Here is a 15,289-nt window from a genome sequence, read left to right as displayed (position 1 = left end):
AACCTGTATGGAGCTATTTCAGTGTTCCCAAATAAAAGTGAAAAGTGCAGCATGTGTATGGCATGTTGTGCCCTCGGGCTGTACACAGTGATGATACATTTTAAACCTTCACAGCCACACTTTAAGAAAAAAGAATTTATGCTGTCCCACAGTTTTATTATTAATAATGTAAGAAGTTTTTGTAGCCTCCTGAGGGACTGCCGCAGTTGCACAAATGCCATTCTAAAATATTGTTCAGGTCCCTTTAAAATAAATGAAAGTGAAAGCTGAGCAGGCAGAACTTTGAGCTCATTTTTTCTGTTTTTGCTATAGTCATGCTTTTCCCCTCTCTTCTGTTGAAGTGCTGAATAATAAATTACTGAGTCACAGAGGATTTTTATAAGTAGTTGTGCAGTTTATTCTCCTGCCCCAAAGTGAAGAGGGTGGTGTGGTGTCAGAGCATAACCTGTTCCTGTCTTATAGGGCTTTAGAGGTGGGGAAAGGCACAAGAAGGGCTGTCCCTTGGCTGTGTCCTGTAGCTTAGCTGCTTTCCTAGGGAAGGGGTGCCACTCTGCATGCACAGGTCTGTGGTCGTGGAAATGCACCCAAACTCTGAGCTGGAGGGTGTGTGCATGGTGCCAGCACGCAGCAGCAGCGTGGCATGGCTGGCAAAGCCCTGCTCAGCTGCCAGGGAGAGAAGGGGGTCTGTGCTCAAGTGCGAGACCCCAAATTGTGGGGTGGCCTGTGAAGGGGTCTGTGCAACAGACCCCTTCACAGGTCTCTGTGTCCAGATGGCAGCAGCTGGGGACCCTGGAGAGTGGGCACAGTCTGCCAGGGCAAAGCCAGCTGCTGGGGCATGCACATGGTACAGGTGTGTGTGTATGGAATTCCCACTCATGGACCTTCATTCCGATCGGTGGGGATGGGAGCAGGATGAGCCCATCGGAGCTGTTTGTGTGTGTCTGGCTGTGTTGATCAGTGTGGTCTGCCACAGGTTTAGGCTGGATATTAGGAAAAGGTCATTCCCCCAAAGGGTGGTGGGGCACTGGAACTCTCCCAGGAATGGTCACACCCCCAAGCCTGACAGAGCGCAAGGAACATTTGGACAGTTGGACAGAGTTCTCAGGGATTGTTGCGGTGTCCTGTGTGGGGTTGGACTAGATGATCGTGATGGGCCCCTCTCAACTCAGGATATTTTGTGTGTGTTTGGACACATGTGATACATGTGTCTATGTGCCTGCTGGAGGTGGGGATTTGGCCTCCCTGTCAGGGCATCTGGGGATATGGAGTTGTGACTGCCTCACTTTGTGTCCAGCTGCCAGCGGGGCAGCCCTGTGCTGGTGTGCAAGGCCTCAACACAGGAGTGATGCTAGGTCTTCATAAAGCAAATATGTGGGTTTGGGATTTTTTTTTTTATTAATACTTCCTCTTCCTCCTCAAATAAACACATTCTTTTTGGTGGTTGGAGTGCCATGGCATAGTACCTATTCCCTCTCACCCAAATAACTCATTCTGCACCCCTGTCTAACGCTGCTTCTGTGCTGCTGCAGTTGCGTCAGGTTGTGACATACCCAATATGGCTGATCTACACCACCTTCATGAGGCTCTTCAGGAATCCCCAGCCTGCAATTACCCTCAAGGACCCAGATGTGAAGTATGCACTGAGGCTGATTGATAAGGAGGTAGGTGCACATGCAGTGCTGAGCATGACCTCTCTGTGGGTGCTGTGAAATGCTTACAACTTCTGAAGCCTTGGGTGATGTCCCAACAGGGTGGAAACTTTTGTCTTGTGGGAAGGACTTCTTTATAAATGCTCTTTGTGTGGTGTAACTTGCAGTTCTGCAAGGATCTTGTTTCCAAACAGCTTAGAGTGGAGAATGCTGCTTGGAAATGATCAAACTCACAGTGATGTGTGTCAGCAGAAATTCACAAACTGTGCACCACTGACTGGGCTAAGGGACACAAGTCCTACTGTCAGGCAGAGCAGGCAGCTTTTTCATGGTCAGTGGCATTCAACAGCAGCTGCCTGAACTATGTTGATGCTGGTTCCTGTTACTGGATTGATATACTGTAATGTTTTCCAGGAAGAAAGGTGTTTAAGTCATGCAGTCCTGACAGCACCCAAGCTGTCTCAGCTTCTCTACTCTCTGTTAAAAGTAAAGCCTCCTGGTACCAAATTAAATGCTTGCTCAAGTGGGATACCAGAGGAAGGTCACGATGCTTTCAGGGGTTGGTCTTGCCATCAGAAATTGTTAACTAAGCTTGTGGGAAGTGAGCCAAAGCCACCAAAGTTGAAAAGTCTAGGTTTCTATTGGATAAACCCACTATCAAAAGCATGAGAGATATCTTGGCTTCTCAGGTGTAAAGTCACACCTGAGGATATTTTTAGTGTTGACTTTTTAAGGCTATGAGCTATTGAGAAATTTATCAGAATACTTTGGACTGGAACAGAGCTTTGTTTGGGGTTTAGAGGGTTCACTGATAGCTTGGCTTTGACTGGTTCTGTCAAAGGAAACAAAAAAAAAAAAAAAGCCCTGTCATTTTGAATCCTAGGTTTGTGGGAAGTGAGAGCTTCCCTGTGGCTTGGGCTGGGCTGCACTGCTGAATTTGTTTCCCAGGTGTGCTGCAACCACACTGTTATTATAGACTCCCTACTTCTCATGAGGTCAGGAAAGGCTGAGGGAATTGGGTTTGTTCAGCCTGGAGAAGAGAAGGCTTTGGGGTGACCTCATTGTGGCTTTCCAGTGCATGAAGGGAGCCCACAGGAAAGATGGAGAGAGACTCTTGACAAGGGCCTGGAGTGACAGGACAGGGGGGAATGGCTTCACACTGACAGAGAGCGGGTTTAGATTCAATATAAGGAAGAAATTGTTCCCTGTGAGGATGGTGAAGCCCTGGCACAGGGTGCCCAGAGAAGCTGTGGCTGCCCCATCCCTGGCAGTGTCCAAGACCAGGTTGGATGGGGCTCCAAGCAACCTGGGATAGTGGAAGGTGTCCCTGCCCATGGCAGGGGAATGAAACAAGGTGATCTTTAATGTCCCTTCCACCCAGATCCTTCTATGATTGTGTGATGTGTCCAAATTGAGTCTGCCACACCTGTCTCTTGAACAGAGAAATGGGAATCTTGAGGCTGCTTCCTGGTGCATAGGATAGGAAATATCTTTTATAATATAGTTAGGTGTGCTAATTTAGTCCATGCCTTAAAAAAGTCAACAACTTCAGTTTGGCTGGTTGGTTTTATAATGGTGTGCATAATTAATTTGTTGCCTTTCAGTGGCTTCTGCAAAGCACCAGCCTGCAAAAACTGTTCTTCAGCTTTGCATTTGGCAAGGGTAGAAGACTCCTTGGCACTGCAGCTTGAGACAGAAGTGTGTGGCCAAGGGCTTGCAGGTGCTTAGGGGAGTGACCTTGTGCTGGAAGTGCATCCTGATCCAAGGCTGTCTGTAAGCCAGCCTTGATGACACCTTGCAGGGTGACAGGCTCGGTGTCCTGATTGTGTTACAGAGAGAGGCACGGGCATGCTGATCTTGGTGTTGGGGATTCCCTGAGCCACTTAGTTTCTCACAATTGCCTCATGATGCACCAAAATACTTGTGTTATTCACCTTCAGCTAAACTTTCTGGACTTTAATTGGTGAGGTGATTAAGTGGGAATTCAGAGTTTTGTGCTTTCTGTACACTGTTAAAGACAGCATAATAAAAATGCAGCATTATTGGCAAAAGCCAGTGATTTCCATACAGTGCTGAAATTTGCATACAGAAACAGCAGCAGTGTTAAGTCCACATTAGTTGTCTTTCTAAAGGAATTTTCAGTGGCAGTTACTGCTCCTGAATAGACATAAGTACAGAGAAGCCCTTTTGAGACTGCCAATGAATTCCCTTCTTCCTTCAGGACTTGCCTTAAAATGAGGTACTGTGCGGAAAATTTCATCAGTATGACCATAGCAAGGGAAGATGAGACAAACTGTGAGGAACAAATTTGTCTCTATTGGTTACTTTAAAACCAAGCAAACAAAATAAGGGTTACAAAACCCTTAAAAACAGAAAGTCACTGGATGAGGCATTAGGCTGTATGATGTTTCTGTCTTTTTTTTTTTTTTGCTCTGTTTTTCATTCCTATGAATAGGACCTGATTTTTGAAACATAAAATTTACATAATATAAGAAATAGTGTTCAGATACTGATTGCCAAAATTTTATGAAAGGTGTGACTTTCTCAGTAAAGACTAGAATAATTATCCCAGCAGGACTGGATATATTGTCATAATGTTGTTCATATCTAAACACAGTGCTCTTTTCAATTTCATTTATGAATTAGTTCAGTTTTTACTGGGAAAATACTTTAAGGACCTTACCATAGCAAAAGAAACCAGGTTGCTACTTCCATTGAAATGGTTAATTCATCTGATTTTGAGAGATGAAAATCAGAATACTTTGGCCTTGAACTCCTGCATATTTAAATTTGAAATGAGAATTGAAGAACTAATTAATTTATATCTTGTGGCCTTCTCACAGAAGGCAGTGTAAATGTCCATAATATTTGGGAAGTTATCACTCAGTCTTAATCTGCACACAGGTATCATTAAGTATCATAAATTCTTAATCCTGTGGTCTGCCAGACTTGTCTTGTTTTAGAAGTGAAATCACAAACATTAAATCCCAGCAGAGCTGACTGTTCTGATTTTCCTTTTTCAGGAAGTTAGTCATGACACAAGGAGATTTCGATTTGCTCTCCCTTCCATGGAGCACATCCTGGGTCTTCCTCTAGGTATGCTTCCTATGATTAATCCAAGTGTTGCTTGCATTAATTACATTATTAGAGATTTTGTGGTTTGTTTACTTTCCCCTATGTATTGTATTTGGAATACCGCTCACGTGGCTGGAGCTGTTACTGAGAGCTCTGCAAGATTATCCTCATGCTGTGAGTAATCTGCAGGCTCTGAAATGCAGTGTATATGAGTGAACATCCTGCTTGTTTCTGTGGAGAGTGGAGAAACAAACACAGGTCTTCACTTGTACTTTTCCAGTCTCAGCTTTCCAGCATGTGTTATTCCTGTGGGGCTGAATCCCTGCAGTCCCGTTCTGTGCCCTGAGGCACCACTCTCATCCACTTCTCCTCTAATACATGTAGTTTACCAGATGATCTACTCACTTCTGAATTTCATGGAACTTGTGAATCACCCAGGGGTAGCTGTTTCCAAAGGCCCTGCCACGTGGTGTGGTGCCTTCCACAACAGCTTAGTGCCGTTGTTTCCTCCTGCTTGTATAAAGAGCATTTAATTGTGACTTGTGTTTAATAGGACTTCTGCTTTAACAAGCTGCTGGAGTGATCCATGGCTCCTGTGCTTTGTGGTTGTTGTCAGCACCTTTTCCAGGTGTTAAGTTCCATCTTTGGGGTGTTAAAAATGATCTTTTAGTAGCCATGAAAGCAAAGCTCCTTTCCCTGGCTTGCCCAAAATGGACATTGAGGAGTGGTTTGCAGGGTGAGACTTTCAGAGAGAGCTGAAAGCTGCAGAAGATGGAAAAGCAGCTGGGAGCAGCAGAGCTGCAGTTGGGTGTCTGATGCTGTTTGGTCCAGAACCAGCTTTCGCCTTTTATCACCAAAACCACTGAAAGCTTCATTCTGAGGGAGAGGGTTGTATGTGGCCCCATGCAGACCCTGTCCACTGTCAGGGTGGAGTAAAGCTCTAACAGGTGAGGGCATAAGACACATTTTCTCCCTGGGAGGGGCACCTTTTCTCCTTTGTATCAGTTCTTGTGAGGTGTGCCCCAGCAGCAGCCCCACTGTCCAGGCTGGCAGTCTGCAGGGGTCATCAGGGCTCTGTGGTTTGTGCCTGCAGCCACTTCGGCCCTAGAGAAGGAACAGGAGCTCCCTGCTGCAGCTCCCTCCAGATGTGCCCTAGCAGGATGTCTGTAGGCTTTGCTGGGAGGGTTACTGGAATAAGATGTCCATGTACAGTTTCAGGTGAGTTATGGTGGCTCATTCCCCAGGTCACCAGGTAGCACATCTTCCCTCACCTAGCATTTCGTAATCCTTCTGAAGTAAGGAATTAAGCATTCCTGAAGGGTCAGCTGCTTCTGGGGCTATTGTAATATGGTCATTATGATAATTTGCAAACCAGTTCTTGGTAAAATCCCCTCTGCTGTGTTCCCATAACAGGCAGAGGATCTGTGCCATCATTGGAGATGCTTTGTTCTGTTGACCTAATGATGAAAAAAAACCCCAAAATTCAAAACCTCTCCTTCCCCTCCTGGGTAACCTTCACTTAGGTATCTTCAGAATAGTGGAAATTTATAGGAAAACCTTCCGTAGAAGTTATTTTCTTGCTTTTTTCAGAAAAAAATATGTAGATATTGAGAAGAGAAACTGTTGTAGAGAGCTCAGAGGATGTGTGACAGATGGAAACGTGGTTGCTGCATTCACATATTAAGCTGGAGGAATAGCAGGGTTAGAAAAGTGCTTTGTGTCTAGGCAGCCTCAGCAAAGGCAGCTGGAGAGCTCCTGGAGGATGTGAGGGATCTGTGGTCAAAGCAAGAACAGTTACAAACTCAGTTTTAACTAAACTGTGGCAGTTTACAGCTAATGCATTAATAAAGATGTGTGTGATTTGGCAGTTCTCCCCTCCTGTGTCCCTTTTATTTGCCTGTACAGGAGAGACAAATCCCATCTTTTAAAAGATCTGGGGTACAGTTCAGGCTTTGGTAAATGTAAGTGCATGAAGGTATGATTGACACACAGAATTAGCAGTGGAGTTGTCTGTCCTTCCAGGTAGGTCTGTGCATGGCTAACAACTCTGGCAAGGTGTGGCAGGAAAATAGGAAAGGAAGAAGTGATGCCCCAAAATAAGGTAGTTAGAGCTTTGAGGCTGCATTTCAGCACAACCACAGAAAGAAAAATCTTTTGAAAGAAAATTAGTTTTGGGTTTTTTTTCCCTGCAACAGGGCAGCACATCTACCTGTCTGCACGGATTGATGGAGCTCTGGTTGTCAGACCTTATACTCCAGTTTCCAGTGATGATGACAAGGGCTTTGTGGATCTTGTTGTCAAGGTGAGAATGTCATGCTGTGTTCCCAGGCTGGGCAACTTCTGAACCACCTTTATAGTGCCTTTATGTGAAGTTTGGTGTGCTGGCTTCTCTTGAATGTGCCAGTACCTACAGTCAACATTCTGCAGGCACTTCTTTGGTGAGGGTGTCTCGTGAGATGCTGCATCATTTCCACCCTCTGTGTAGACCTGCAGATGTTCATATGCTTTTTAATCCTTCTGGAACAAGGAATTAACCTTGCCTGAGGTTAGCTGCTTCTGAAGCTAATGAAATTTGGTCGTTATGATCACTGAGAGTGATGATCATTATCATTACTGATCCAGGCAGGGGATCGATTGATTTAATTGGTAAGAATGTGATTTTAACTTTTGTGATAATGCACTTTTGTTTTATCTCTTGGTAGCTACATACCTATCATTTAAAGCTGTTAGGAATTCAAAATATTAATATCTGCACTGGATTTCCTCTTAGAATTTTGTTCTTTGGAATCACAGTGTTTTGGGTTTTTTCTTTATTTTTCTAACCCCTTTTAAACTTGGGTGTAAATTGTTTTGATTATTATTAGTATTTTCTGTGTTGCAGAATTACAGTGGAGAAATCACTGGTCTCTGCCCAAAATTTGGGGCAGGAGTGGCCTTTTGATCTTTTGTCAGTCAGACATTGCAATTCTTTATGGAGTAATTGTGTTCTTCACATGAGGAGTATTTCTACATAAAAATTTGAAGGAGAAACACTCTTCTCTGAGCTGTGAGAATGAGTTGCTTTGTTATTGTTTTTAACAGGTCTACTTCAGAGGTGTCCATCCCAAGTTTCCTGATGGGGGAAAAATGTCTCAATACTTGGACAGCCTGAAAATAGGGGACACCATTGACTTCAGAGGACCAAGTGGCCTCCTTGTGTACAAAGGAAAAGGCAAGGCTGGTTTGGAATATAGAATTTACCCAGAGTAAACAGTACAGGGAAAATGTCTTAGTATTGTAGAAGTGCTTTTTATTGATGCTGTTCTCAAGTGAGGGATTGGGGTTTTTCCATACTTATATAGGCACAGTTTATACACTGACAAAAACACTGGGTACTTGCACTGTCCACTGCTAATTTCTCAAGTAAAAATGAACTTTGAGTAGGCATTGCTTTTATGTCAATGTAAAATATCTTCTCTTAGTATAATGCAGTCCCAAATGTGTCACAAAAACCTTCTGGTAGTTTTGTGTAAAGCAGAACTCTGACACGTGATTTTCCAGAGCTTTGTATGTAGCATTCATGTTATTCTGGATGAAGAGAGCTGTGAATACAGCCCAACACTTTGGGGAGTTTCAGACTCTCTGTTGTGTTTGTCTCAAAAAGAGAAATATAATAAAACATGCTGCATATTTTATGTTTTTCTTTAAATTAATCTGCTCAGGGGAAATAAACTCTCTGATCAATTCCTTAGTGTAGAACTGTGTCCAGAATGTCACTGGGGGTGTGGGATGTGAGCAAATTGAAATACAGGTGGTGTGTATGTAGGCTGTGATCAGGGATAAGTCATAACCCATGTCAGTGTCTTATGGTACCGCCTCATGTCTTAAAATCACCTTTCAGGGCACCTTTACCTTTTCTGTTCACTGGGAAGGAAGGGTGGCAGGGCTGAAATGAAGTTAATTTAGCAGAATGTGCTGGAAAGGGATAATAGGAGGTGTTTCCTGCTTGCTTCAGTGTTTTTCATCTTTCTCTCTCCAGGCAAGTTTGCTATTCGGCCAGAAAAGAAAGCTGAACCAGTTACCAAGACAGTAAAATACGTGGGGATGATTGCAGGGGGGACTGGTAGGTATTTGTAAGGATTCATCTGTGGTTTCTGACAGCTGCTAGATGCATTTGCTTACATTTTCCCACTTGTCCCTTCTTTTACTCCTCATCCTCACATCACTGACCTGCTTCTCTCCCCCAGGGATAACACCTATGCTGCAGATCATTCGAGCAATCATAAAGGACAAAGATGACCCCACCATTTGCCAGCTGCTGTTTGCTAATCAGGTAATTCTGTCCTTTTCTGTTTGCAGTGTTTTACTTAGCTAGCAGGACTCCACTCAGCAAGTGAAATCAGAGATACAAACCCTGAGGGGAGAAGTGAAGTGTTGAAAGCCTCCCATATAAAAGTACTGTAATGAATCGAAGGTTTAGCATTACTGCAGAAAGGATTGCTAATGTTTGCCTTCCTGTGACTCAGTGCTCTGTTTCTAATCCAGTTTATGAATGTTAAAGCCCTGCATTCCTTTGTGCAAGTTGTTAATGTTTTGGGCAGACTTTCAGAGCTGTCTTTCTTAGTGGAAACATGGAAGGGGTGGACATTCGTCTCCTCCAATTTCAACTCCCCAGCTTTGCAGTAGTGTTTGTCTGTGGAATCTTTCTGAGGACATCTTGGGTGAGGCTAAAACTAACTGTGGTCTCCAGCAGCTCCCTCAGTTACAGAGCTATGATTCTTCTTGGCTGTCTGCTTTTATTTCCAGCCCTTCTGTCAGTTTTTCACTGCTTCTCTTGCTCCTTGAGGTGTGGCATCCTGCATGCTGGCCAGAGGGAAGCTCTCATCCATGGAATCCTTGCAAGAGAGATTTCTAGCAAAACCCAAATGCGTTGGTGTGCTGCTGGGCAGTACCCCTTCTTGGCCTGATGTTCTTCTGCTGTGACTCTTTCTGCTTTTTAATTTCTCCCTCTAATTAATATTTGTGTTTGGATTGAGTAATTATTTGTGGTGAGCTTCACTTCATGCTTGTGGTTTTTAGCTTCCTTAGGCTCTCCTATTTTTCTTCTCATATTCAGTGTGTGCTCATTCATTTGTACCATATTTATGCCTGCAAGAAAGATGGAGAGGGACTCTTGACAAGGACCTGGAGTGACAGGACAAGGGGCAATGGCTTCACACTGACAGAGAGGAGGTTTAGATTGGATATGAGGAAGAAATTGTTCCCTGTGAGGCCCTGGCACAGGTTGCTCAGAGAAGCTGTGGCTGCCCCTGGATCCCTGACAGTGTCCAAGGCCAGGCAGATGAGCAGCCTGGGGGGGGGGGTGGAACTGGATGGGTGATAGAGTAGTTTCTTCGAGCTATGTCTAATAAGCTCTCAGAGGTATACAGCACACCTGAAATAGCTTAGCTACCTTTGGAGGCATAAAAATCAGCAGGATGGCTTCTGTTGCAGTGTTGGAAACAAAATGTTTTATAAAAGGCAAAACAACAAACAGGGGAAAAAACCGAGCTAGGTGCTAGACGTTTTTGCTCTCAGTAAAACACCTCACAGGAGCAATTAGTTTCTTAGATCACTCCTTTTCCTAAAGTAAATTGCTTAGGCAGGACTTTTTGGCTTCTATCCAATTAGCTATCCTTAAGTTTGAGGTGAAGTCTCCTGGGCCTATGTGATGCCTTTTTCACCTAATCGAGGAAAAAAATTTCTGGGCTTCTTTCCTTTTTGAGGGGACAAAGGGCACATTCCTACATCTCACCCTTTCTATACATCTAAAAAGAAAGAGGAGAAGGTAATACGAACTGAAAAAGTTTTACCTTTGTTGACAATTTGTATTTATGCCAGTAATTTTTAAATTTGGTTCTAATCATCTTAACTTTGGTGAAGTGATTTCTTAGGCAAGCCTCAAATTTTTGGCTATATTTGATTTGAACATAGAGGTAGGTTAACAGCTTTTTGACTCAATAACGATAACTTAGAGAATTTTTCTGTGCAAAACTTTTTTAAACAATTTTAACTAGTGCAAACTTATAAAACAGTCTCTTGTTTTAGCTGTCCTTCAGTTGTTTGTTTGCTCTTTTTTTCGTGTCTTCTGGTGCACTTGGATCGGCTGTACCTGTGGCTTGACAGTTTTTGCAGGGACTTATAGAAGACTTGCATTTGTAGAAATGCATGCCAGCCCCCACCCCCAAGTCACAAGAGGGTAGGGTCCCAAAATTTGTCCTGTCTTTGGATTTTTGATGAAGACTGGTAGCCTTTTTTTGGGCTTTGCTTGACTGGTATTGCTGAAGTTAGATGGGCTTTAAGGTCCCTTCCAACCCAGGCAGTTCTCTGATACCTGAGTTATAGCCTGAGGTTCTTCTGCCCAGGAGCTATGATCCAAGTGCTGAGATTCCCTGTTCTGAGGAGCCCTGCCAGTGCTCTCTGCTGCTGGCTGGAGCCCTTGGATTTGGCATAAAGTGCAGTGGTATCAGGGCAGGAGGGCCAGGATTTGCTGGGAATGATTCAGAATGGTTAACACAGGGCTGGAGCTGCTTTAGTAGCGTGGGAAGCCCACTGCAGCTGGGAGGGAGAGCCTGGGAACAGTTCCTTCCCTGTTACCTATGGAAACATCAGTCCCTGGCTTTAAAGAGTCTTGTACCAGTAACTCCACAAATAGGGAGCAGTTATTAAAAATACTTTAAAGTGTTTAAAACAATGTACATGGGCTCCTAGTGTGCTTCTGGCTGGCACACTTTAAGTTGGCCAGAGCCAGTAGGAGCTTTTCTGGAGCACCCACAGCTGCAGATCCAGGAATAGCACCTTCTCTGGAATAGCTCGGCACATTCCTCCTTATCCCCACAGTTGAGGACTTAGTGGTGACCTCTGTGCCAAATTACTATGGCTGCAGGGGATGGCAGCACTTTCAGTCCCTGCCCTTTTCCTTCCTGCCCAGACTGCAGCTGCTCTTAGGGAAATAAGGCTTTCTTTTGGCCTTCAGTGATGCTGCATCAGGTAGGAGCCAAACGTGATACCCTGAGTAATGTTTATTGTCCCAACCAGAGCTTGATACCCTTTTGGTTGATCATTCCACAAGCAGTCTCCATATGGCAGTGCTGATGATACTTGAATTGACAAAGGTGAAAAAACCTGGCATTTCCCTGTCTGAAAGGCAGAGTATGAAGAGGTAGGGAGATATTTCTGTGCAGTCATGATTAGTTTTATGATGTGATAGCATTATGATGTGATAATGCTAAAGGGGCTTTATTTTTCTGATTCTCTGATGGTTCTGCTTTATTTTTAGAGGGAAGGCATTGCATGGTCAGGATTTGGGAAAGTTAGGAGCCTTCTATTAGCTCTGCCACTGGCAAGGCATGGGAATAACTTGGGTTTGGCCTCTTCAGCCTTTAAAATGGAGTTGAATCATCTCTTCCATCTCTCAGGGCTGTGCAGTAGCTGCTGCTCTGTGGCCATGTGAGGGCTGCACTCACATGCAGGGTGTGATCACTGTTTTCCTGTCCTGCAGACTGAGAAGGATATCCTGTTACGTTCTGAGCTCGATGAGATCCAGGCGCAGAATCCCGCTCGCTTCAAGTGCTGGTACACGCTGGACACGGCGCCTGAAAGTAAGACCTGGAGTGCCACTTCCTGTGAAACTCAGGAGCATTAATGTGCTTTACAGGAGACATGCATGTCATGGGTGTAGTTCTGAGCTTCATGATCCATTTCTTAGTGAATTCATTGCTTAGCGAATGTCTGAGTAGCATCATTCTCCACGCAGGGATGCACAGGGGCTCTGGTGCAAGCAGAGAAGTGTTTCCAAAGCTCACCTCAGGCCAGTGGCAGTGCACTGTTCCTTCCATGGCTACACCTGCAGATTTACCATTGTCTCCTGTGGAGGCTGACCTTCTTTTCTTCTTCCCCACAGACATAAATACAATGTGTTATCCTTGTGTTTGGAGTCTGCTCTGAGGCAGCTGCAGTGCCAGAGGCACTGTGGAGCTCATGGGCACAGATCCCTGCCCGAGCTTGCTGAACAGGCTTGAGGAAGAGAAGGCTAAACAGTCATTCCCTGTGCTTTCCTTCCTTACCATTCCTTGTCATGCCCACCCACGTCAGGATAGATTCACACTCGTATTCAGTGGGAGTTTGGGGCAGAGAAGGAGAAGCCATATATGCCTCCTCTTCCTTGTGACCAAGAATACACCTCTGGTACATTGAGGAAAGGCTCTGTTTCTGTTGTGTTATCCACTGCAATTGGTATTCTCCTGGAATTTCTGATTGCCATTCCTTCTTTGGGGAAATCGTGAGTTGGATAAAAGTTGGGATAAAAGTTCCTCCTTGGACCTCCTCAAGACTGTTCTGCAGACTTTCACTGTCGTATGTGAAGCCTGACCAAAACTGGTCAGCAGCAGGACAAGTTTGTTCTCTATCCAGGGCTGGGGATGTGATGGTTAACCTGAATCCCAGTAAAACTGACTCTCACTGTAAGTGTTCCAACAGGGAACAACTTCATCAGCAGGATTTCTCCTTTCTAAAGTGACTTGTATCTCTCTTTTCCTCCTTTTTACCTCATTCCCCTCCCCTACTTTCATTTTCTTTTAACAGATTGGGATTACAGCCAAGGGTTTGTGAACCAAGAGATGATCAGAGATCACCTGCCCCCACCTCAGAATGATGTTCTGATCCTCATGTGTGGACCTCCTCCAATGATCCAGTATGCTTGCATTCCCAACCTGGACAAACTGGGCTATGCCAAGGACATGAGGTTCTCCTTCTAAACACGACTGTTATTCAGGGATCTTGTGTAGAAGGGAAGGAAAAAAAAAGGCATTTAATGGGGAACAGGACAAAGTTACAGAGATGGCTGATGCACAGTGCTGGGAAAATATATTTACATTAAAAATGCTTCATATTTTCAGACTCTCAGCAAGTAAGACACGTAACTGTGCTAAACCAGTGTGTGGAGAGGTGGTGATGCCTCGTGCTCTGTGTTGTGTGCTCCATGTCCAGGGAGGACAGTGCAGCTGCTCAGGGCAGCACACACTCACTTATGCTTTTTCTTAGTGTTGTAATAAAGTGGCAGTAATATCCTACTTCCTAACACTGTGCATTCCCAGGATTTTATTCAGTATGAACTATAAAAACAATGACAAGTGTTGGATTATTAACCTTGCTTATGCCAAACTGTAATCCTTACAGAGCTCTGAGGGCCAGGAGTGTTTGCCTTGTATCCATAACCTTTGCAACATCAGTTTAAAGATGCTTGTTGAGTTGAAGGATGCCAATGAACACTTATGGCTGGAGGTGTTGCAGCTGCCTCGTAATCAAAACAAAGAGGTAGGCAGTGATAAAAATTGGTTTCCTTTGTATTTTGGAATAGCCTCTCTTAAATGCAAACACTTTTCCATCTGGTCACAGTTCTCATCCCTGGGCAATGAAAGAAACTACAGAAGGTGGCTTTGGGTACTGTTCCACAAGTACTTTGAATTTTTTGCTTGATAATGTGTGGGATACTGAAAAAAAATTCTTAATTTTGTATTTACTCCTAAGTACTGGGCGATGGCATAGGAGTACAAAAACAGTTCTTCTGCATGTCCTGTGCAGTGAAAGAAAATGCTGGGTGAAAACTACATGAGATTTTCTTGTTAATTGTTTCCCAGAGGTGGATTTGGGCTGAAGGGAGCCCAGGTTTCATTGCCAGGGGGTTTTGGCAGGCAGCCCTGCTATGGGTGCAGTAGCACCCCATCACCTCCATGTCTCAATCAGGCAAAGCTCCCCAGGGTTTGCTTGGGAAGGATGCATGGGAACAGCCTTAAATCACCAAACTGACAGCAAATTCAAGTGTCTCACAGAGTCTAAAACTGTTTCCTACAGCTTCAATTCTTATTTTTTAATATCCTTTTTTTACAGCAGCCTTTTACCTAATTTTTAGGACACTGCAGGCATCTTGCGTGCCCAGCCTTCTGCTTCTGACCAGCAGAGATGCTGCTGAGGTTAGAGGTGTCCTAGGAAACTAAAAATCTTGTTCTGGTGATGACATCAGAGTGACTGGAAGGGTATTTAGTAATGTATGAAGTACTGTGGGTGCTGAGGTAGCTACAGGTGTCAATGTACAATAGCAATTTTTAAAGACTGGGTAGGGATTAGAGGTTATAGCTCACTGTGTTTTCTTTTGTGCCACTACAACAGGTGGGTACTCTGTATTTAAAAGGTTCATTTTTCAGCAAGAATTAAAAAGCAAAGATACTGCAGTTAATTTAAGGAACCTCAACTAGATAATACTGTTATTAATTTTATTAATTTGACATTTGCCTCAAGTCTTGAATTTTTGATGTGTTTCTGAAACTTGTTCTTTAATACTATGCTCCAAAGTTGAAATACTACTCAATTTTTCAAGTTTTAGTCCCTTTCTTGGAAGGCAAAAAGCAGAAATATGAGAGAAGTGGTCTTGCTGCTGGTCTGTATCACTGTGGGATATGCATAGATTTTTTTCTTTATTGTATTTGCCAAGGTTATTCTCATCCTTTTTTATCCTGAATAAAGTTTTGAAAAGTTGAGTTTCATGAGAA

General features: G+C 44.0%; 1 protein-coding gene across 2 annotated transcripts in view; it reads left to right on the top strand.

Annotated features, from left to right (window-relative positions):
- Positions 1 to 15,289, top strand: part of LOC132327183 (NADH-cytochrome b5 reductase 3) — a 23,769-nt gene extending 8,480 nt beyond the window's left edge. For both annotated transcript variants that reach the window (XM_059846087.1, XM_059846086.1), the window contains exons 2-9: positions 1,530 to 1,661; positions 4,673 to 4,745; positions 6,920 to 7,026; positions 7,806 to 7,940; positions 8,748 to 8,826; positions 8,951 to 9,036; positions 12,244 to 12,343; positions 13,326 to 15,289. In XM_059846087.1, the coding sequence (XP_059702070.1) occupies positions 1,578 to 1,661; positions 4,673 to 4,745; positions 6,920 to 7,026; positions 7,806 to 7,940; positions 8,748 to 8,826; positions 8,951 to 9,036; positions 12,244 to 12,343; positions 13,326 to 13,498 (837 nt within the window). In that variant the 5' untranslated portion in view covers positions 1,530 to 1,577 and the 3' untranslated portion in view covers positions 13,499 to 15,289. The remainder of the gene's footprint in view (positions 1 to 1,529; positions 1,662 to 4,672; positions 4,746 to 6,919; positions 7,027 to 7,805; positions 7,941 to 8,747; positions 8,827 to 8,950; positions 9,037 to 12,243; positions 12,344 to 13,325) is intronic.

The sequence above is a fragment of the Haemorhous mexicanus genome, chromosome 5, assembly GCF_027477595.1.
Source record: "Haemorhous mexicanus isolate bHaeMex1 chromosome 5, bHaeMex1.pri, whole genome shotgun sequence".
Lineage (NCBI taxonomy): Eukaryota > Metazoa > Chordata > Aves > Passeriformes > Fringillidae > Haemorhous > Haemorhous mexicanus.
This window is presented reverse-complemented; position numbering and strand designations above follow the sequence as displayed.